This window comes from Oryzias melastigma, linkage group LG5, assembly GCF_002922805.2.
Source record: "Oryzias melastigma strain HK-1 linkage group LG5, ASM292280v2, whole genome shotgun sequence".
Taxonomy (NCBI): Eukaryota; Metazoa; Chordata; class Actinopteri; order Beloniformes; family Adrianichthyidae; genus Oryzias; species Oryzias melastigma.
The window spans coordinates 7,472,545-7,496,562 of NC_050516.1; the positions used below are offsets into that span (position 1 = coordinate 7,472,545).

The following is a 24,018-nucleotide window of genomic DNA, read 5'->3' on the forward strand; positions in this document are numbered from 1 at the left end:
GTGTTGCATTATGGGACTTGAGTGTTTTACCGGCACCATGAGTGAGAGTGGTGTGTGTATGAGTGACGGTCCTCACAGTGTCGGCTGTCCTGGACTGTTAAAAAAATGACAATCAATATGTTGACACCATCTAATATACATGCTATGCGTGTACGGTACGTCTTCCAATCCCTTGGGCTTATACAATGTGTGGGACATAAGCGATCTCTGGATTAAAATCTGCCAGCTATCTGCTTGGCTCTGCTCCCACCCAAATCTCTCCAATATATTTCCTTCCAACATTTTTTATTATTTTCAAACATTTTTGAATAAGCGCCACTGAGCCGCAATGGGGGCCTTGAAGAGCCGCATGCGGCTCCGGAGCCGCAGGTTGCCGACCCCCGACATAGTCTGTATGTTTGTTGGCATTAAGTCATTGTGTCCCCAAACATTTCATTTCTGTTTGGTGCTTATTTCATCTGCGTGTTTGTCGCATGATTTGTGTTGATTTCTTTAGGGGCTCAAACTGTAAATATCGGGAAGTTTGCAGTCATTGTCCCAAACCTCCAAACAATTATGATAGAAAATGGTGAAACCTGGTAACAGTAGAGAAAGTGACTTGTGATCAGAAACAGTTTTGCTCCATTTATTACTGTGGATATTTTTTATGGCATTGCATTTTAACATGTCATCTCCAGTTTATCAATTTTAAAAAGATAAATACATTTTTATGTCATGTTACCAGTTTGACCCGATAGGTTTATACATTATTTGTCACGTGTACAAAAAAAGTGCTCTTTGGTCAACCCATCATTTATTCACTAAAAAACTAAGAATTTTCAATTAAAAATCAGTGCATCAGTCTGTAATTAAAACATTACAAAATACTTAACAATCGAGACAAATTTACTTATAAAAACAAAAAAATGACAACAAATGTATTCACAACTGCTAAAAGATGCATCAGTCATTTAAAAGTCAAGATTGTTAGAATTGCTAAACAAGAATGATAATTAGGGATGGGAGAAAATATAGATTCAGTAAAATATTGAAATACGTTATTGGTGATTCCTGTATCAATTTAAAATACTGCCATAGCAATATTTAGTTATTAATTAAAAGCAAACATCTAGTATTAGTATCAACTTTATTGAGAAAGGGACAATGCATATTAATAAACATTAAAGCAAATGGAAATATGCCAGATTAAAGCCTCAGGCTAACTTCCATCGGGAGTCCCTTATCTGGTTGATGTTGAAAAAAATAAAATGGAGAATGTGAAAGTACACACACAATTCTAAAACATCGGTAAAATAATGTATACAAAGTAATTCAAATAAAATAGAGAGTAAAATTGGAACAGATATATAATTTTTGACCACTATGGAAGTAGAGGTGTCAAACTCAATCGCACACGGGGCCAAAATCCAAAACCCCCCTTAGGTCGCGGGCCAAACAGGATAACCATTTATTGAACACTCTGAAATTACATTTTTAAAACTTTAAAACATAACTTTAACATAACCATGAATGAAAACAGGCAGGAATATTATTCCAGAATAAATCAACTTTAACTTTAAATAAATGTCAATATTTTACTCCCTGTAAAAATGTATTAATTAAAATTATACAAGTGGAAGATTACATCAGGCCATTAATAACAATAGAATAAAATGATCTGGAGGGTCAGATATAATTACCCAGAGGGCCGGATCCGGCCCCCGGGCCTTGACTTTGACAAATGTGAGATAAAGCAACTTGTTTATGAGATACATTTGCTGTGCTTAATGTTCTGATTATTAAATAGCATGTATTTTATTATTTTACTTTTGTGAAAAATGTATGAATATTCAGATATTTGTTATGTTGTGATTAAAAAGAATAGTGAAATATTGCCTGGTACTGACTTGGGATATATTGGGATACGTATTATATCATGGACGTGTATCGCAATACGTATCATATCGCTAGACTCTTGCCAGTACACACCCCTAATAATAATAGTAAAAATACTCAAAAATATACTATTTTTAATTGTATAATTTTACTCTTTCACTAAATATAATTTTGTTGTTCAAATTCAATAAATAAAAATAAAGACATGCTTTTGGTAAATTCCGAATTATTGGAGGTTCTTTTAAACCAAGTTTAGTGGGATTTGGCCTCGCCGTCTGTGGACCATCCAGATGTCTTTGAGAGGATTTCTGTAACCAAACATGCTCTCTGGGACTGCAACCCATTTTTCGGTGTCTCAATGGGGCTTTTAAGGTGCTGTAATCACCGGAAAGCCTCTCCTGCAGCTCCTTTGTTTGTTCTCACACTTGTTTGGGTAAAACCCTCATCCTTTATGTCTTTGATTGTCTGTGCTCTGCACTTGTTTGCATTGGAATCCATGAACGCAGTGATGGCAAACAACCGAATTGTAGCTTTGTTGATATGAACAGAAAGATGAGCCACATCAGCACAAGCTATATTGGAAGCAGTGAGCACAAAGCCAATCACACTTCCTTTGGCACTCACACAATCATAGCATTATCCTTATCATTATGTTTCATGCTCAATCTTCAAGGAAACATGGGTGATTACACACCTCACTTTGCATCTGGTCCACTAGACAATTTGTCTCTGCTTTTCATCTAGTGCAAAGTGTTCTGCATTTGCCAGAGCAGAGCCATTCACTGGAAATGCTTCAGGCCAGAAAGAGAGGCTGACAATGTGCTTGTTAATTTGATGCAGAGTTTGACTGGATGAGCTATCAGAAGCTTCTCTGTCAGGACTGCTCTTTTTCACTCTCCATCCAGGCACTGGCATTTGTTTGCATTTGTAGGCAGGAGGAGTTCTGGAGGAAGGCCTGCATGACAGGAAAGAGCTTTCAGATGCATCTCCTCGGGGACAATCAATCTCTCTTTGCAGCATGCTGTTTTTGCTGCACCTCCATGGGGGCCCATTACTATTGATCCCGGCTGTGTGCGCCTGCTTTTTGGTGTAGATATGAGCTCTTAAAATGTGTGTTTATTGTTCTTTGATGTAAATTCCTCCCTTATGCTCCTTCCCATTAAATCATTTGACGTGGAATTAGAGTTAATATACTCATTTTGGGCTGCAGGAGAGGCGGTTCTGATTAATGGGTGGTTTGCCTCTTCAAACCATCTCCCCAACTGTGTGTCATTGACATGACATGCTTTGTTGCAGCTGATTTATTAAAACACATCAAAATATTTCCTTGTTTGTCTTCAGACGTTAAAAGCTGCAAATTGCTGCATGCTATGAAGGAAATCTGAATAAAGAGCACTTTGTGAAAAACAAAAATATGCCAACAAGATTTTTTGTGGGGAAGAACAGAGACCCACTCTGATGAAAATTGTGTTTTTAGTGTTTTTAACAAGTTCTTGTGTCATTTTTCTGATGGTGGAGTTCCTATATAAAGATATATACAAATTCTGAGTATTTGTAAATTTAAATCACTGTAAATCCAGAGGAGACAATAAAAATGCTGTTTGAAAATATCATATTGGTGATGTAGAAAATATGCTGGACGGGCCACAAGGTGTGAGGCGTAAGCTAGCGGGAGAGCGTGTCGTCTCATTAGCAGCATGCCGCCACGTTGTCAAGCATGCATACAAGCTGGTGGGGGCCACACAAGATACTGAAAAGCATTTTGAGTTGCAGAAATGAAGTTTTGGAAAAAATGGACTAGCCTGCCACATCTTCATTTCACTCTGATTTGATGGTGTCTACACAATTGAGCCTCTGTAGGCTGAAAACTTTTATTTCCATTAAAAGACTTGGCATCCTTTTGTTCCTAAGACACTGCCCTGTCGTTATTTGTATAGATATCCAACTTCATATTGAGATCTGATGGATCTAATGTGTTTCTTTAAAGTGCTCCTTTCATTTTTGTGAGCAGTATATATATATAATTAAAAAGAAAACATTTCTAACCGTACTCAGAAATCTAATGAAGTTGGAATGCATCCCTATATACTTAACCCCAACGTTGTAATATTTTTTCTCTTTTCCATCAAAGCAACGGTGCAAATTTCCTTTGATTTTATTTTTATTTTTTCTCTCCTTGGTCTAATGTGGTACAGCAAGTCATCAAACTGGGTCACATTCTGGCTCATGGTTCAGACGCAGCTCCTGCAGTGGATGGTGAAGCTCACCGTACCGGGAGAGTCTCTGAATGATCTGATGAACCAAGACATGGAGACAGGTTTACTGACACCCTAACCCTAACCCTTTCATGGAGCTCTTCAAAATAAATCAACCCGATCTCTCAACATCATCCATGTCGTCCATACATTGTTGAATTGAAATGAAATGGTTTATTTCAAGCTATCAAACAAGAATGCATGTGAAGTACAATCAACATAGGTTTACATCTGTACAAAGATACATCAGTCAAAAGATAACTAGACATGAAATTATAGATTGCTTTAAAGGACGAGGGAGGAAGTGTAATCCCAGCCCGACTCTACCAAACCATTTCCTTTACATGGATTATCAATATCTGGTTATTAACTTCTGATCAGACATCTTTACTTTACTAGCGAAGTAAGTCGTGATAATTCAAGATTAAGTCAGTTTGAAGTCGATGGCGATGAGGAGAGCTGTGTAGCCACGTCCGCTCATGAACCGGAACGAGGAAAGAAAAAAAAAAAGAGAAAAAGTAAAGTAGATATTTACAGACATTGGAACATGTAGCGATCAGGCTAAATATAAATACTTGGTTGATCCTCCCATACATATCTGGAGAATCTAGTTTACTCTTACTTATTTTGACAAGAGTCCAGCAACAAAAGAGAAGAATACGGCTCAAAATTGACACGAGAATCACATCAGATGTGAACGCAGCTTCACTCCACACAAACGAGTCATGAACTCCCGCTGCTCTGCAGAAACTATGTCCTAGAAAACAACAGCTTCTTTTCTTTTGGCTAAAACGGCATCATCGTGAATAAAAGACCACTGGAAAGGCTTTGAAAACAGATCAAAAGATGATCGGAGTGGGACTTTAAATGTCTCAAACAGTCGACTTTGCACGTCACAACCAGAGGAAAGGCAACAATCTTAATAACCAACATCAATATTTAATTTCAAATTAAGTGGCAGATGAATTCCAACTAATATTCCTAACATTAGCTGACCTATAAATGGTGAATAAGTAACAGCAGCAAAACAGCTTTAATACTCCCAGAGTCACATGTTCCGTTTCTGTGAAGAGAATCTCAGTGGACCCCCCTCTGAAAGGCTGAACATCAAAGATTAGAGCCAGAGCTGAAAATTTAATTACCCATGTCTTAATATTTAACAGAAGTTACAACCTTTCCCTTTTTTACACTCGCAGCTCTGATGGATGGGACTTTCTGTCAAACAGGATGGGACTTCACACTCGTGGCAGCAAATCTGACATCCTGCGGGGGGGTGTTCTGTGAGGACTTTTCTCTCGTCTTTGGCTCTGTCTGCACACCTCAAATGATCTCATCTGTGGGTTTCTGTCTTCGTTCTCGGTGGGCTCTGTTCTCTGATTGGAGTCCATGAATGCCACGGCGAAGGCCGTGAATAACCCAACTGAAGGCTTTGTAAAACAAAAAAGCACAAAGCAATGAGATACATCAGCATTTCCCTAGACAAAGGCAATTACTCCCCCCCCCTCAAACCACCAGCACACAAGCAAATATGCTTTTTCTATTCTCATCACTTTTACACTCTGCTGTAAAATAAAAAGGATTAGACAAAGCACTTATTTTTACTCTTTATCTTCAAGGAAATATATATAAAAAAAATTAAATTGACACCTGAGGTGTGGCCAGTGTCCATTAAACACAAAATCTTTAAAGTCTTCCTCCAATGAAAATCCTGTTTCAGAGTTTTTAACATGTCTGTGTGTCATTTTTCTTCTGAAAGAGAACAAATGTTATAAGAAATCATTTAGTTTTTGCATTTCCGAGTTTTTCTCCTTTTAAATCTGTCAATCAAACTGTCTTGGACAGACTCTGTTTGTTTTAGCTGATGTTTATGTATGTCTTTTTTGTTCACCACCTTGGGCTCAACAGCAAGTTGATGATATATAAATAAGGTGATTGATTGAAGTGATTGTCATAAATTAATGCACATGTTGTATAATTTAACACATCACTACTAAATAGGGATAGTAACAAAAACAACAAAAAAGAAATGAAGCTTAGTTACTTTTTTTTTTTTTTTAAGACCAAATGAAATTTGTATTTTTTCCAGCATGGTCATATTAATAATTAAACAACATCTGGTAAAATGTGGCAAATGTTTTCAAACTATTTCATTTAGTAACATATAAACAAATCAAACATTTGAAGTTGTTTAGAACAAATATCCATACACCACTTTAAAAAAAACACACATAAAAACACACACACACGTGCACACACGCACACGTGTACTCTCAAAGCTGAACTCATTAAAGCTGCTACGAGCTCTCTAACAATGTTCCAACAAAGGTCCCTGCAGAAACACCCAGGCGGCAAGGACAATCGTTCCTGTTTTGTGGGAATAAATCACAGCGGCTAACAGTGACTGATGGTGTCTCACTTTGCTTATCACTGTTGACATGGGAGTCAAGCACAAGCCACAGATTGGGTTCCCTATTACTTTCAAAAAGGGTCATATGCTGTCGCAGAACTCTTCCCGACTTCTTAGTCTTTAAAGAACTTCAGCGAGATAAAACTGTCATTATTTTACCTTTACTTAAGGATACTAACGTTGGTGTGAATTTATTATTAAAAGTTTCTAACTGCTTCATTTTTTTAGTCTTGTAACCTACTTCCTAATTATTACATTTGTGTAAGAGTTATGTTGATTTTAGCAACATTTTAGAGGTTCATGTTTTTTGCAATTTAACTATTATTTATGATTGTGTGTGCTTTGTGTTCTTATTGTTTTTTGGAGGTCACCTTTAGGTGTCACAATTTCCCATCATGTCGTCTGGAATTTTCTTTTTCTTAAACGTTTAAGACTTTAAGACACATTTGTTGATCGTAAGACAGAAACAAACAGAGAATGCATGCATTCATTAATTCATTCATCTTCTTGGCCGCTTTGTCCCTTTCGGGGTCGCGGGGTGCCGGAGCCTATCCCGGCTGCCGACGGGTGACGGGGTACACCCTGGACAGGTCTCCAGTCTGTCACAGGGCCTCAATCACACACACATTCACTCTCACATTCACACCTAGGGGCAATTTAGAGTCACCAATTAACCTATGAAGCATGTTTTTGGACGGTGGGAGGAAGCCGGAGTCCCCGGTGAAAACCCACGCATGCACGGGGAGAACATGCAAACTCCACACAGAAAGGTCCCAGCCGGGATTTGAACCGGGGCCTTCTCGCTGTGAGGCAAGAGCGCTAACCACTGCACCACCGTACAGCCTCAAATAGAGAATGATGTTTAAAAATGTAAAACTCCATTTGGATGTTTGATTCCAGTCTTTATCATTTTTGTCAAGCGTTTTTCTGATTGATATGATCTATTCATCCATTTCTAAGAACCTTTAAAATTAAAATGTCCTTTTTAACCACTGACATGGGAATAATGAAATGGTTCTTGTGGACTCAAAGTGTTTTGTTTGTACTCTACAGACTGCCAGAGGTACGGATCTCAGACAACGGGCCTTACGAGTGCCATGTGGGCATCTATGACCGGGCAACGAGGGAGAAGGTTGTCCTGGCTTCAGGGAATGTTTTTCTTACCGTTATGTGTGAGTAACCACATCTGCACTCGGTATTCTACAGGAAAATATGAGCCCTTCCTTGGAGCAGTCGATGTATATTTTAGAGCAGGATGCTGGGCTGGAAACATGAGGTGCATGCAGAGGAACTTTTGAAAGTCGGCAGGTCAAAGATGGTGAGAAAAATTGAGCATGCGCTTGCGGTGAAGACCTGAGACGGCAGGCAGGGAGCTGATTGTTTAAGACATTTAAAGACAAGCAAAACCTCTCTGCAATAAGAAATATAGAAAGTTGAAGGAAGAAACTATTTCACATGGTTTCATTATGTGCAACTCAAATAAGGTGATGTAAAATTAGATGAGGAGAAACAAAGTGATCTAATGCAAACCTGAATGTGTCATTTCCACCTCTGAGTATCTTGAACATACATGTTCAAACACAGCTCATAAGTATCATGTAGCTAAAAACCTTTATCAAGTGTCGCTTTCATAATTCTGGCCAATGAACTTTATGTTGTTTGCACTTTTTTTCTTTTGTAATCAAACAAACGGTTTCTGAGCGAGTTCCTCTGAGATGATTCCTGCCTCCAGATGCTGCAGCGTCTCCTCTGGATTCACCGGCATCGGTACATCAGCTGAACATTACACCTTCTCCCATTACGTATGCACAGTTCCCATTACGCCTGACGGAATTATGCAAAACGCAGCATGCTACATTACCCCACCCTGCAGACAAAGTCTGTCGGCTTATTTTTTAAAGAAATGGTGGTGCAGTGACACTGACTTTGGCTTTATTCACTTATATTCATATCCTGCATGTTCCAAATAACAAGGTTGACAAACAGTGTTAGCTACAACCCATTCAGTCCACCCATGAAGCAGCAACAAAGGATGGACTCCTGACCTCATTCACACTGGTCAGTAGCACGCTCCCTTTTCTCCGCCTGCAGATCATCTCTGACTAATCTGCAAAAACCTTATTTTCATACGGACGTACCTGCCGGCGCCGAGCCAGTGGGGCGCTGCTTTGACCAAATCAGCAGGATGCATGGTGGGAAAAAATCCTTTGACTGGTGGGAACGTGGGAAACACCAAAACGTGAAGCTCTGAAGGTCAGGCTGGAGGTTTAAAGGAATCCCCCATTTCACCATCGATACGCTAAAGGACTGGAAATGTTTTCTAGTCTTTAGGATTTATTAAGCAGTTGTTTAGGTTAATATTTTAGATCTTAAAACATTTTTGTTTTCATGTTTTTCTCTGAAAGGATTCTTACTTTAGATGCACAGGACTTGTTGTAATTTTATTAGCATTATATCAGTCTTATTTTTCATCTTTGAGCATAAATTACTAAAATATTTTACATTTATCAGAACAATCATTATTACAGAATAAAAATAAATAAATAATCTGACATTGTACACGCGGTTGGTCAAAGATGACTTATTTCATTACATTTTCTTTGCACACTCAGAATTCACACATATTTGTGGTAATAAATACGTGTGAACATCAGAAGATCAACCAAAAGGAAAAAGTCAGACAGCAAGAATAGAAACTAATAGAACAAACAGATATGAGAGTCCATCTTCATTCATTTGTTAATCATTGTTGCTTTTCCGTAAAGGTCCACAGTCACATATCAAGTGTTCCAAAGTATGATGCAGGTTGTATTTAATTGTCAAAAACATCAAATTCTTAGTTTTTCAATGAAACTCATTAAGAATTTTGGATCAATGACATGAATCTCAGACACCTGTGACCATTAGTTTACCAGGTGAGCTTCATTAAAGGAAGAATTACTAAACAAGGAGGTTCCACATTATTAAGCAGTCCAACATTTTCAACAATATGGGAAAGAAAAAGGATCTCTGCTGAAACGCCTGAAATGGTTGAACGTCTCGGACTAAGAAAGTATTAGATATTTCAGGAAACCTTAAGCCGAATTGTGAAGCTGCTAAAATAAGAGGTCTTCTGCTCAAATGGAACATGACCTATGAAGAGGTTTATGATTAGAAGCAATAGCTTTAGATTTCAGTGAATATGACCTCCTAATGCAGCAAATTCACCCAATGACCATCTTCAGTTCTTTACAATATATCAGATGTTGATGAACTCTGTTGTGTTTGATAATGAAAAACATTTTAAGGTTTTTTTTTTTTTTTGAAAAAAATACTGCTATCTATAGGAAGTTTATTCAGTAATATTGCATATAAACTCTGATGTTCTACTGACATCAAAATGATGCTGACTGTCATTTACATGGAGAAAATCCTAGAAAAAGTCATTTCCAGAATAATTTGGCACAAACTCTACAGTATTTGTATGAAGAGATTCTTTTGGTTATTAATTAAACAAACACATTCATTTACTCATCTCCATGTCTCGTTAATGACATCAGTCTCATGAGGAGAAGATACATTTTTCTGTAACACAAACTTGTTGTGGTTTATTTTTTATTCTTTTATTGTTTGTGGTTTGGTAGTTTTCCAATTTATTGTGATAATCTATCTCACAGGTATTAAAAATATATAAAGTAAATTTTTGTCTTGGAAATGTTCAAACTCTGATTTTTTTTATTAGTAATTCACCAACCAACAACTGTAAATTATTTCACCAATAAAAATAACATATCAGTTAATGAAATATTGATGTTTTCTTAGTAATAGATGGAAGTTCGGTGGTGTCTGTTATTTTCTGAGCTTTCAGCAACAACAAAATATATTTTTTATTTCCATCACCAGAGTGTTTATTTATTTATTTAAGGATCCCCATTAATCTCAACCGAAGGTGAGACTATTCTTCCTGGGGTCCACATGTGTTGCAGCTAATACAGCTAATGCTGTTTATGTTCTTTGATTTACTGTCTTTTTAACCGCTAACACAATAATTCCAAAAGATTTTGAGAGAGAAAAGCTGCTTTTCTCCTTCAAAATCTCCTGGAATAATTGTGTTAGCGGTCTAAAAGTTTAGTATGTTAAAGATTTTGTGCTTAAGCGTCACCAGCGGCGCCTCAGGAGTTAGAGTTAAAACACAGGTGCAATCTTAATGCAATACTTAAAAATATATATTTCCTGATTTATGCCTAAAGAGTTACTTGAAAGTTTTCTGGTTTTGGTCTATTTGAGGCCTGCAGGAAAGCGGATCTCTAGCTGGCGCTGAAGAGGGTCACCATAGCTGACCTTGTCATCCATCGCTGCATCCATTATTCTGCAGATTACACTTGAGAGGTTCAGTTTCTGCCAGTTTCTATCCCTGACAGAGGAAGTGTCGCATTCAAGTTTTCTGTGTTGTGAAATCTAAAGTAACCTGCTTAAAAGAGGTCAACGATGTGAAGATGAGACGGAGATTTCAGTCATTTGATAGTTTGAAATAGAAAAGTTGAGATTGTCCAAATGAAGAGGAGGTCATCGCTGGATTTATGGATGCTTTGTGGTCCTCAAGGTGTATTCGTAAATGCACTTTGTTTTTTAAAAAATAATTATAGCCATTTCTTTCTAGCAATAAAACATAAAATTCAGCAAAAAAACCACAGTTTTAAAAATGCAAATGTTTTATCAAACAGCCTCAGCATCCCTTTCCTCTCCTAAAACACACAGCTATTTTTGGTTAATGGAAAAAGCCTCCAGCTTCACAAATAGCGTCATTATATTCAAATATTTAGTCATGTTTCATTAAACCAATTTTTTTTTTAAATGTAATACAAGAAACCACATTATACTAAGGAAATATATTTGAAGTATTCCCTGTAGGTTATTCTTTTAGAAGATAAATCTGGATTTGATCTGATCAATCCTTCTCTGTTCTCAGAATCACACTGTTGGTGGTGTTTGTGCAGGAGACAGGGACTTCAAATTCAAAGCATGATAGAAATATGACCAACGGGGCAAAAATCTACAACAAAAGCTGAAAACAGAACACAGATAAACAGAAGTGCGATCAAACTAAAGGACTCCATCTTCACACTCTGATTATGCGCCATCTGTTTAAATGAGAATTCAAAAGAAGGGCCACCAAACAGGAAGGTGTAACATTAAAATGAGGCAGAAATTGGTTTCATTTCCACACCATCATGAATGATCAGAAACTCGGACGCTTTTCTCTACTGTAAAATAAAGTAGTGTTCATTTGGAAAAGAGTTTCCTGGAATTCTCTTCTGGTTGTTCTTGGAGAAACTCACCGTTTTTGTTTATGGGCTCGATGGAAGAAAAAACATTCATGCAACCTAAACGAAAGCTTTCGTGTACAGGAAATCTTGACTGATTTCAAGAAAAAAAGGAAAAAAAAACAAGGATAAAAACATTGATATATAACATTTATTTAAAGTAATTCATGAATTAATTAGAAAATGTTTTCTTCTTGACAGTTCAATTGCTCCAAATCATAAATAGACAGATTTGCACTTCTACGTATAGCACATTCACACACATCAGATTTAATGTAAATCAAATTTTATTAATTTCCTGACATGGTTGCCATAATTCAGTTCTTAACATCTATTGTAAAATATTCCTACTTTTTCAGTTAAGTAAATATTATCTATCAAGTAACAAAAATAAATTCCTTATTGTTTAACGTCAGTGTCACAAACAGGCAGACAGCTGGTATCCTGATTATGTTTCCTAAGGGCAGCATGTAAAGCATGAACAGGATGGGCCCTAGAACTGAGCCCTGAGGGACTCCGTAGCTAACTCGAGGACAGTGACAGTACTTCACACTAAAGGAAGCTCTGTGTGCTGCTTAAGAACCAGGTGGGTGATTAGCAGATTGGCTCAGCTGAGCAGCATCTGGGGAGTGTGTGCTGGGGCAGCTGGGAGACGCAGTGTTAAAACTCTGGATACGGCTCCTTCCGGTGACCAGAGAGGGAAGACAGCGCACTGACTCCTAACAGTCAGAATACACTAATGCAACAATAATTGACAATCCTTATTGAATGTCACATCATGTGACAAAAATGAAATCCTCATTAATAATCATAAAAAAATAAATCCCATCATCAAGTCCCCTTATCTCTGAATTGTAATTCAATCCAATTCAATTTTATTTATATAGCCCAAAATCACAAAAGGATTTGCCTCATTGGGCTTCAAAATATGAACAATAGTTAAAAACTAAACAGACTAAATAAACTGGTTATCCCTGCCCTTAGACCCTCCCTCCCGGTAAAGAAAAACTCCTAAAAAAACCTGAGTCAGGAAAAAAGAAGAAACCTTAGGGATTCCCACATGAAGGAGAGATCCTATCCCAGGACGGACAGGAGATACCAGAACAGTTAAAGAAAGATTAGCTTCTACAACAAGAGTTCATTCAGATGAAGCTGAGGGACGAGTGATGATGAAGTCCATAGTCAAGATGAAGCAGAAGTGCAGTCCACGACCAGGAGGGAGATGACCCAGCAGGAATCACTCTCACTCAGAGATGCAGGATGGTGTCGGGGGCGTGGTCCACGGCCAAGAGTGGGAGCGTGGGCGATCCACCGGGGATCTGAAATCTCTCCCGCTCCCCAGAGGAGAGTGGGAAAGAAGAACAACATGTGAATGGAACTGCACCAACAAAAGCATGGAGAACTAAATACAATAAATAATAAAGAATAGAAGAGAGGAGAAGTAGATGAGAATAGAGAACAGAACCCCAGAGCTGATCTGAATAATAACGATGATAGAAAATCTAAATTTATATTTAAACGCATCAATATTAATTTATTAATCTAGCCTCACAAGGACCACAGGAGAGGGAATATTCTCTGATTACTAGCTAGCCTGGCAGAACGCCTGTCCAAAGAGGAATGTTTTAAGGCTAGTTTTGAAGGTAGAAACTGTGCTGGCCTCTCTGACATGAGCTGGGAGCTTATTCCATAGAACAGGGGCTTGATGGCTGAAGGTTCTACCTCCAACTGTACTTTTAGAAATTCTAGGAACTACAAGCAGTCCAGCATTTTGTGAACGAAGTGTTCTGACTGGTTGGTAAGGAACTATGAGATCTCTAATATAGGATGGGGCCACACCATTCAGAGCCTTATAGGTTAACAGGAGGATTTTGAACTTGATCCTGGATTCAACTGGTAGCCAGTGGAGAGAAGCTAACACAGGAGTGATGTGTTCTCTTCTACTAGTTCCTGCTAACAATCTTGCTGCTGCATTCTGGACAAGCTGAAAACTTTTTAAAGAACTTTTCGGGCATGCTATTAGTAAAGAGTTACAGTAATCCAGTCTAGACGTAACAAATGCATGGATGAGTTTTTCAGCGTCACTTTTAGATAACATATTTCTGATCCTAGCTATATTACGTAGATGAAAAAATGCAGTTTTACAAGCTTGAGATATGTGAGCCTTAAATGATAAATCCTGGTCAAATAAAACCCCTAAGTTTCTGACTGAAGAATTGGAGGCAACATTTACACCATCCAAGGAGACTATCTGATCTGAGAGAGCATCTCTCAGGTGTTTAGGACCCAGTATCATGACCTCAGTTTTTTCTGGGTTCAGGAGGAGGTAATTAATTGTCATCCAGGTCTTAATGTCTCTGATGCATGAATTCAGTTTCTCTAGGTGGTCATTCTGGTCAGGTTTAATGGATAAATACAGCTGTGTATCATCTGCATAACAGTGAAAGTTAATGCTATGTTTCCTGATTATGTTTCCTAAGGGCAGCATGTAAAGCGTGAACAGAATGGGCCCTAGAACTGAGCCCTGAGGGACTCCGTAGCTAACTCTAGTACAATGAGAGGACTGTCCATTTACATTAACAAACTGGTATCTATCAGATAAATAGGATTCAAACCACTGGAGGGCAGATCCCCTGATCCCTATGTCATGCTCTAGTCTCTGGAGTAAGATGCTGTGGTCGATGGTATCAAAGGCTGCGCTGAGGTCTAACAGGACCAGAACAGAGATTAGTCCCTTTTCTGAAGCTAATAGCAAATCATTGGTAACTCTGACCAGTGCAGTTTCAGTGCTATGGTGAGGTCTGAACCCTGACTGAAAATCTTCAAAGTGATTATTGTCCTGTAGGTGGCACTGCAGCTGCTTTACTACAACTCTTTCTAGGATTTTAGATATGAATGGGAGATTAGATATTGGTCTATAGTTGGCTAGAATGTCAGGATCCAGGCTGGGTTTTTTTAAAAGAGGTTTAACAACAGCATATTTAAAAGACTGAGGCACATAACCAGTCTCTAGAGAGGTATTTATTATGGTTAATATGGATTCACTAATAAGGGGGAAGATTTCTTTAAAAAGTTTAGTGGGGATTGGGTCTAAGAGACAAGTGGAGGTTTTAGAAGACGTAATAACTGATGCTATTTCTGCTTGGTCCACAGCAGTAAAGCAGTCTAATGTTACAGACGTTTCTATGGATGCCTTTATTTCTACGACTTCTGCCTGCTTTGGGTCGATAGTGGGAATAACCACATTTAGCTTCTGTCTAATATTTGAGATTTTATTATCAAAGAATTGAAGGAAATCTTCAGAGCTGATAGTAGCAGGAATATGTGGTTCAACCGAGCTGTGGCTGCTGGTCAGCCTGGCTATAGTACTAAAGAGAAATCTTGGATTATTTGCATTTTCTGCTATTAAAGTTGAGTAATATTGAGTTCTCGCTTTACGCAGGGATTTTTTATAACTTAAGAGGCTACATTTCCAAGCATTCAGAGAGTGCTCTGATCCGGAACGGCGCCATTTTCTTTCTAATTTACGAGTTATTTGTTTTAGGGAACGTGTTTCAGCGTTAAACCACGGTGCTACTCTGTTTTGTCTAACAAGCTTGAGTTTCAGAGGGGCAACAGCATCAAGTGTTCCTCTGAGGGCTTGCATGGTATCATTGACAAACTGATCATTATCAACGGGGCTTAAAGTGCTCTGAGAATATTTATCCAACATGTTACTAAACATTGGTTGGACTGCGAGTTTAAATTCGGACACAGAACGGTCAGATAATGTTCGTTTAAGCTCTTTCTTATTTATTGGAGCAGTAGGATTTTCTAATTTAAACTGAAAGGTAATTAGAAAATGATCTGAGAGTATAGGGTTATGAGGAAGGACATTCAGCTGGCTAATCTCAACTCCATGAGTTAAAACAAGGTCCAGGGTGTGCTTGTGACAGTGAGTAGGTTGATTTACATTTTGTGTGAAACCAACATTTTCTATTAAAGCTGCAAATGCGTTTCCAAGACAGTCACTGAAAACATCAATATGAATATTAAATCTCCTGAAATTATGATTTTGTCAGAATCTAAAATAATATTTGATAAAAATTCTGAAAACTCAGATAAAAATTCTGAATACGGGCCGGGAGGGCGATAAATAATTATAAATAAAACTGCTTTTTGAGTCTTTCTGTTTGGGTGATTTATAGTACAATGCTTCAAATGAATTATAAATGTGTTTAACTTTAATGTTAAGGATCAATCATGACTCTGAAATTACTGCTAACCCACCTCCTTTCCCAGTAATCCTGGATTCCTGATAGTTATTATAGCTAGGGGGGGTTGCTTCATTCAGCCGAACATAATCATCCTGTTTTAGCCAGGTTTCTGTTAGAGCTAGCAAGTTAAGTTTACCATCATTAATCAATTCATTGACTAACAGGGACTTTGAGGAAATTGATCTAATGTTTAGTAGCCCACATTTAATGACATCATAATTTTTGTTACTGTGATTCATTCCGTTCATTTGCCTTCCAGCACATAAGCTAACACTAGTGTAACCGAGCGACGGGGAGGTTTGTTTATCCGTCACGCCGACGTACAGACAAAATGAATACAGGACAAGGGCTCCGCCATGTGGTGGTCATGCTCACCGTCTCTTTATTTTCGACACATTTTACCTCTCTCTTTACAGAGGGCTCTGGCTGAACTTGCCACGCCTTCCCTGCCTCTAAAGGAACAACGAAGGGCCACACACCTTCCAACATAAAAGAACCAAGAAGTTAGTTACACTAGGAACTGCTGGGCTAGCCCTGTTTGGGGTTAGCATCAGTGCTAAAGGCCGCTCAGGGGAGAGTTTTTAAACTACTGCTCTCTCCCCGGGTCTCCTGAATTGTAAAGAAACACTTTTTCTGTACATTTTCTTGAATTCATGGATACTTGTTGCACTGTTTGAACTCGGTGGTTAACTTGTTCCAGAGTTCAGTGACGCACTGACACGCAGAAACTTTACTTTGTGGTTCTTGTGATTTTACTTTTGGAATCAGCTTTTCTTACTGGACATCAGCACACCTTTTTTAACATCAAAGGCATAAGTCCCAATTTCCCTTGTTAGAGATTGGGCTGTCTGCAGGTGAAAAATGGGGCGCAAGTGACCCACAGGACATTTCAAGGTCACAGACTGCTCAGTGAACTCATAGAGAGAAAATGTTTGTGAACATTTTTTATCAGCATTTTGTGGATGATATCGTAGTGAACACTTAAACACGTGAGGGTCAGTAAAGCCTCGTGTTCACTTGGTGGCCTGGTATGGTCCTACATGGTCCAGTATAGGGAGTGGTCTGATACAGTCCTGTTAATTCTGGTGAGCGTTTCCACTGAGCAGTTTGTTTTCAGGGCATAACGCTTACAAATGTTGGAATTGTCACCTTAAATGAGCGCCATACTGTACTGGTGCTTTCTAATGTTGTCATCACTTTCTGCCAGTCAACGGGTGGCAATAATAGCTCCCCCTCCAACCATTTCATTCCACTTTTCAATGGACCCACAACCGATGGGCCCCCCCCCAGGAGCTACGGTTCAGTACTGCAAGAGAGCATTCATCAATGGAAATGCTGCAAATAGTGTACTGTGCCGGCCCGCTCAGTGGAAACAAGGCTTTAGAAGACAGTACTTGCAGCTAACTAACAACTAGAGTGTGACGTAAGGACACCGTACGACAGCATCATCTGTCATGTGCAACATTATGAATACTTCTAATGCACATTTACAACAATAGGTTCCATTTTCATGATGTCCCATGCAAGCCTGAAGAGAACTGAAAGACACACTTGCGCTCCTTTTAAGACGCAGTCGCTCCTCTCTAGAAACCCCACGGACCCAGACAACCACAAAACCTGTAGAACTTGTACGGGTCCGTCCCTTCTCGGGTCCATGTGACTCAGACTTAAGATGTCTCACTGCAGTAAAGTTAACAGAAATAAAAAAGTTAGGATGAAGAATGTGATCATTTTCTGAGATGATGATGCATGGATGATGTGTTCTTAGAGCTCTCCAACTGAACCACAGACCCTTCCCGCCGTCTCTCACAGTAACAGCTGACACACTTAAATGTTTCAATATTTGTAGCCCGAGTTGTTTTAAAGTCCATCCAGAAGCTTAAATCTTTTATTTCTAAGCCGTCTGAGGCGGTGTACTCTGTTAACCGTTTCTTGTGTCAGTTCTGGGTGGGACGGAGTGAAAGATGTGGTTTTGGGGTAGCCAAGTCCCCCGACTCTGCCGGGTCTTAAATCACCACTCTGCTAAAGAGGGAGAAGAACGGCCTCTGGCATTGTGGTTAATTTCCATCTAAACTGAAACAGAATTATTCATAACCTATTAGTGTGTCAAGTTCAGAAAAAGTAAAGAAGAAAGAGAGGAAAGACCCTAATTACTGTAATAGGAAGCACACATATGAAGAGGATTTAAATGGCTTCATAAAGAAGAGGGATCGTTTTTAATGAATCTCCTGTGAAGAAACTCAATTGTGCTGTTTTGAATGGCTAAACCCTGAACTGCTGCTGCCTCCATGCAAACTTTCAAAAGACCTTCTTCTTTAAATCTTGTTTGTGTTCTGAATAATGACTTTACCGAGTCGAATGTTAAGGCGAAACCTTCTGATAAACGGCTGGATCTGTAGTCACACAATCGTTTGTCTGTGAGTCTTTGATTCTTCACTAATTTCTGTGGGGGTGTTAGTTAAAGTCTAGAAAGAAAAGCTTTTTTCATAAAAAGGTTGAAGACTTTTTGAGCTTGAACCCTGAATACACACACCTCCAATCGTGAGCAAGTGATTTACTTTGGAGTATTTTTCACAAACTAGACACAAAGATGATTACTTTGTGTCTCTGCTGCTTTAAAGAACAAATATAGATACTATGAAAATAAAACCACAACGTATTTGAATATACAAGTGATGTTTCTGCCCTCATGAAGACGAGTTTTCAGAAACAAAATCCTAAAGATCTTTTCATCACAGAAAGGGATTCCTTTGTGGCGTTGGAGAGATTAAGGACGGTTGTTTGTGCCTGAAAACTCAGCCTGACCTTGAGAGGTTGTTTGATTTGCATCCAGTCTGAGAAATCTCAGCCTCCAGTTCCGTTTTCTGCTCTTAGATTAACGTTTGGTCGTGACTTCTTCGCCCGATGAAAGACATCTTAATGGCTCTGTGCTTAAACATCTCGTCACGTAACTCCAGAAATCCTTTCATTTAACCTTTTGCGAAGCGTGAAGATGTGACTCGAAGGATACCCTTCATTAGGTGGCGCCACTGTTATTTATAACTTTAAGGAACAGAAATGAACACCAAGGTGGTGAAAGACTTAATTATTTTCTCATCCCATATAAGCAGGGTTTACATCAATAATGGATACACAATTTTAATTAAACTGCTTATCAACTGATTTGTGCTCAAAAAGAGTTTAGCGTTGAGATTGTCTTGGATGACTGTAATGATCTGAATGGGTTGTGATGGACAGGATATGAAGACTGAAATCATTTCCCCCCAGAATTCTTTGGGGAATTCATCTTCTTCCATGGATGGGGGGAAAACACACAGGCTCAGGTGTCCATTTTCAAGAAAGATGCTCATTTTTCCAGGTTATTTTACTAAACGGTTTGGTCACCAGGTAGGACATTCTGTTTCTGTGGAGAACATCTCTGCCTGAATACCTTCAAACCACTACAGACAATTGAATGAACTCCTGTGGGTGTCTACAGAGGACATTTGAGGCTTCTCAAGGACACCAAGTGTAAAGAAGTTGGAAGTTGTAGTTATCAGGCAATTTTGGAAAAAAAAGACAATCCGCACACCCTTTTTCATTGGTTTATCATATAATAAAATGAAAATTAACGGTCTAAGGCTGAATAGCTCAGTTGGTTAACACCTGCTTCACCCCGGAAGTGCTGTGAAGTGGTGAGCGGTCTGAGTGTGCGTGGTATCCGCTTCACCTTCTGTTCACACCAGACAAGAATTTTTCCGTAAAAAAATGTAAATATATATGTGAAACATAAGGTGTTGTAAAAAGTGGTGGGACCACACACGACTTTTTCTTCTACCCACTCCTTTTCAAACACATTATTTGCTGTACTTGAACATTTTTATTTTTAAATTCTTGTGTTTATTTTCATTTTGTGCTTGTGTTTGACACAAAGCCAAAAAAAAAAAAAGATACAGCAACCTGATCACATTTGTCAATTGCAGTATTTTATAGTGAAAAACTGGTTACATTTGAAAGTTGTCTGGATTTTCTTGCGTGTCTTGCCGTAACTTCCTACAAGAAATGATGCTGATCTCTTGCGGCTCGTGCAAAAAATAGACCAGAAACCAGAAAAATCCACTGCAAGGCGCAAGCCGGTCACGGAGGACCGCGGTGCTTTGCGCCTGGTCTGAACCACAACTTAGGCTAACACGCCGTTCGACGCCCCAGCGCTTCCACGTGCAATTTGAGACAGGTGCAAGTGCGGAATGCAGGAAATCAAGGTTTGATTCCCAGGGTGCACAATGAGCTTCTTCCAATGCGGCTCTTTGAGACTAAATAGCCACAAGGGAGCCTTAGTACTTTCAAATATAGACTAGTGTCCAGTAATTTGGTCCACAGCCACATCAACCCTGCTGAGCAAAGTTCAAAACTTACAAAACACGGGTAGTACTTAGCTTCAATTATAGAACTAATATCAGTCATATGCATACAAAATTAAAGTGGCTACAATTAAGTGACAGATTAAGTTATTCATTATTGATTTTTATCAGGAATATTATTGTAACAAAAACACAATTTACCATTTATAGAAAACGTACATTTAGTCACAATACACCTAACTATTCTACAAGACACGCAGAGGATGGTCATTTCACTTTACCAAAAGCAAAAACCAATAACATCAAAAAGACTGTTCTGTACAGAGACATGTCATACTGGAATTTATTACCAAAAGCTATTTCATGGTCAAAAAGCAAAGTTATTTTCAAATTATCACTAAAAGCTTACTTATCTAAAAAGAAATAAACATTAATTGGCAATGTTGAGTAATGCCATTATAGTGGGTTGTGTGTGTAGTGGGGAAGCAAGAATCACACAATTTTTGTGAACATTGTTTGTTATTACTTATTTTGATTATTTATATGTGTTAATAGTTGCATGTATTTTTTATAAATGTAAAAGGTTTGTGAAATTTCTGGAGCCCTGGAAGAATAGTTGCAACTGCTTGGTTAAAACAAATATGGATCTGTAATAAAAAAATAAAAATAAAATAAAAAAAATAAATACATAAATAAAAAAGAGGTTCCAGGTCTGCATCTCTCTCTGCAACGCATTCTTACTCCCAACTCGTCATTTGTAAAGATGTGGTTCAGGCCCTCTCCATGTTTTTTTTCTGCCTGTTCCCATTAAATCAGGGCTCCTTAACCCTCAGGACGTGGAGTCAGAGCTATACAGTTTGGATCCAGATTCTAGTTCAGACGAGGAAAACAAAGACATTGACGGATCTATGTATCTGCAAGTGGATGCATCAGAATGGGGTGGAGCAGGAACCTTGTGGCCGAACACACTTTTTTATATCACAAAAACAATCATTTTCAAACGGCTTTTTTTCATCTGATCCTACTTCACAACAATTTGAATAAAGAAATACTCAGAACGGCATTTTTAATCTTAATATTCTTTATATATAACCTCCATCATCAGAAAAATGCCACAAGAACATGTTAGAAACACCATTTTGATTGAAGTGGATCTTTAAAGGGAAGATTTGGATGGTATCCCTCGATATACCTGGTGTTAGTTTCTCTCAGGAGTCACTGAAGCTCTTTTAGAAATGTAGCAACAGAGTTTAACACAGTGAAGTGCCGCCACCATCTTGCCTCCAATTAGCTGCGACTGTGTTGTGGCATAAACTGAAGCTCATCTTTGCAGTCATAAAGTATCTCATTTGAGGCTGCATTGACTGCAGCCCAATTTTTTTTCTCTGTATAGCTAATTTAGTTCCTCATTCTGTTGACGTGCGGCGAGCTCTCATCAGCAGGGTGGCTGATACGCGCAGAGAGAGACTGCAGCCTGGGTTCCATACCCACAGATTTTACACATCAAACAAATAAAAAAGCAACAAGACAGTGGAACCGCTCCGTCTGCTCACAGTCCACCGACTGAGAGCGTTTCACTGGGAAGATAAAATATATTTGAATCACAACATGAACTTTGATCCTTTTTTAATTTTCCATTTTGGGGTTTTTCTAAGTATAATAGCTGCGTTTGCTCTCCCCATATGTTCACTACACGGAAAGACGGCCTGCAGGCCTTCAGAGTTTCTCCATTTAGACGCAGGGTCGTCTGAATGAGACCCTGCTGCTTCCACGACCATATGGCTGCAATGTTAAACAACACGTCCTGAAGCTGAGCTGAGCATAATACGCCTCTGCAGAGAAAAAGTAGTTCCGTCTGACATGAATAGATTCTGATCAAATGCTGTAATAAATGACTTTGCCATTTTTTTCTTTTTTTTTAAGCACTCTATTTTTTATGCTTTAAAGACAGCTGAGCAGCGGTGGGGGCTTCAGGCTCAGCAGCGTATTCCCCCGCCAGAGCCCTCAGAATCAAGTGGAGGTTGGTGTTTAGAGAGTCAAAGCTCCAGAGTTGTTTAAGATGTTTTGATGAAAAGAAACTTTCAGCTTATCAGCAGCTCTTTTCAAAGTAAAATGCTGCTGCACACAAGTTTACATCTTCAAATGGCTTCCAGAGTCTTTAAAGCGCCACTTGAGAATAACCCTGTGCTGTCTTTCATGATGAGGCACTTTCTTGTGGTGCCGGTGAGCATCCGCGGTTCAACGCGTCTACCTGACAGTCAACGAGGCGCTTCACGTTGTTTGCTTGTGGTCATCTGTATGCTGTGAAGTATGAGACTCATTCCCTTCGCTCCCGCTCACTGAGGACGTCTGCACCTCTTGTAGTGCTCCGCTAACCACCAAGGTCCCCTTCTTTTGAGCTCGGTCGACAGAGAAGGCGACAGAGGAGAAACGGCTTTTCTTCCCAAAAGACAAGCCTCTTACTGAGCCAAAGGATGAGGAAAAGTACCTTTGTCTGTACCTTTTACTTCAGTGTCGCTGCACTTGAATGAGGCTTCACAAGCTGTTTTCAAGCAGCTCAACAAAAAGTATCTCCTTTGAATGGAATTATAGAATGTAAGACGTGTTTTTAGAAAGTAGCACAAGGGCGATGGAGGTTAGAAAGGTCAACATCTGTTTCATTGTAAGGAGACTCAGAATGGCCCCCAATGCAATGTAATTCTAGTCCTGTGAAATAAAATGGTTTTCTGAGGAAAAAAGACAACCTGTTAGCTTTGTCCAGAAGAATTTCATAAAAGTCTTTTCATTTAAATAGTCTAATTTAAAGATTTTGATATAATAATTTAGCTTGGTTTATTTTAAGCAATAAACACAAATTCCAGAATGTTTTGCAAAGGTTTCCAACCTTTACTTTAACCCCACTGAGAGGTCATTTGTTATTTCAGTCTTGGACAATGTAACACATCCAAAAACGGTAGTATCACTTTTCTGAGCAATCCAAAAACATTGAACACAAACTTCTTATTATTACCATCATTCAAATGTTAATATACTTTATTCCTCAGTTTAACTCAACCGCAAGACAGTAGAATGAGAGTGAGAGTGATTTTACAGTTTACTTTAACCTATTTGGGTGAATTTGATCATTTTAAAGACTCGGATGAGGTAGAAAAGAAATAGAGAGGAGAACCTATGAAGGAAGAAATGAAACGCCGAAGAAGAATTGAACTATTCAAACTTTGTTTTAAAAAAGTTTTGCTTCATCACCTGGACAAACACATGCTAAGAGGTGAACATTCCCTCTGAAATGATGATTTTTAACTTTCCAAGCCGATCACTTTTCTTAAAAGGAGCTAGAGCGGAGTGCTGTCTGTCGGAATGCGGTTTGTACGTGGAGCGTATTAAACAGTCCATTTTTGTAAAAAAATAATTTAAACTGAAAATTATGACAGAACTGAAGTTCTGATCATTTATTTAATATTTATATTTATCTAAAATGACCATGGTGTGACCAGGATAAAATGCTCCTCCAGGTTTGCAGAACACAGAAGTAACCATGTTGCGCAAAAATGAGATTAACGCAACTGAAATAAAATAACACAT

The 24,018-nt window shown here is 38.6% G+C and overlaps 1 protein-coding gene across 1 annotated transcript in view; it reads left to right on the forward strand.

Moving 5' to 3' along the window:
• The window catches only part of igsf21a (immunoglobin superfamily, member 21a), a 276,459-nt gene that overhangs the window by 162,175 nt on the left and 90,266 nt on the right, over positions 1 to 24,018 (forward strand). The window contains exon 4 of the mRNA XM_024270945.1: positions 7,591 to 7,709. Within this exon, the coding sequence (XP_024126713.1) occupies positions 7,591 to 7,709 (119 nt within the window). The remainder of the gene's footprint in view (positions 1 to 7,590; positions 7,710 to 24,018) is intronic.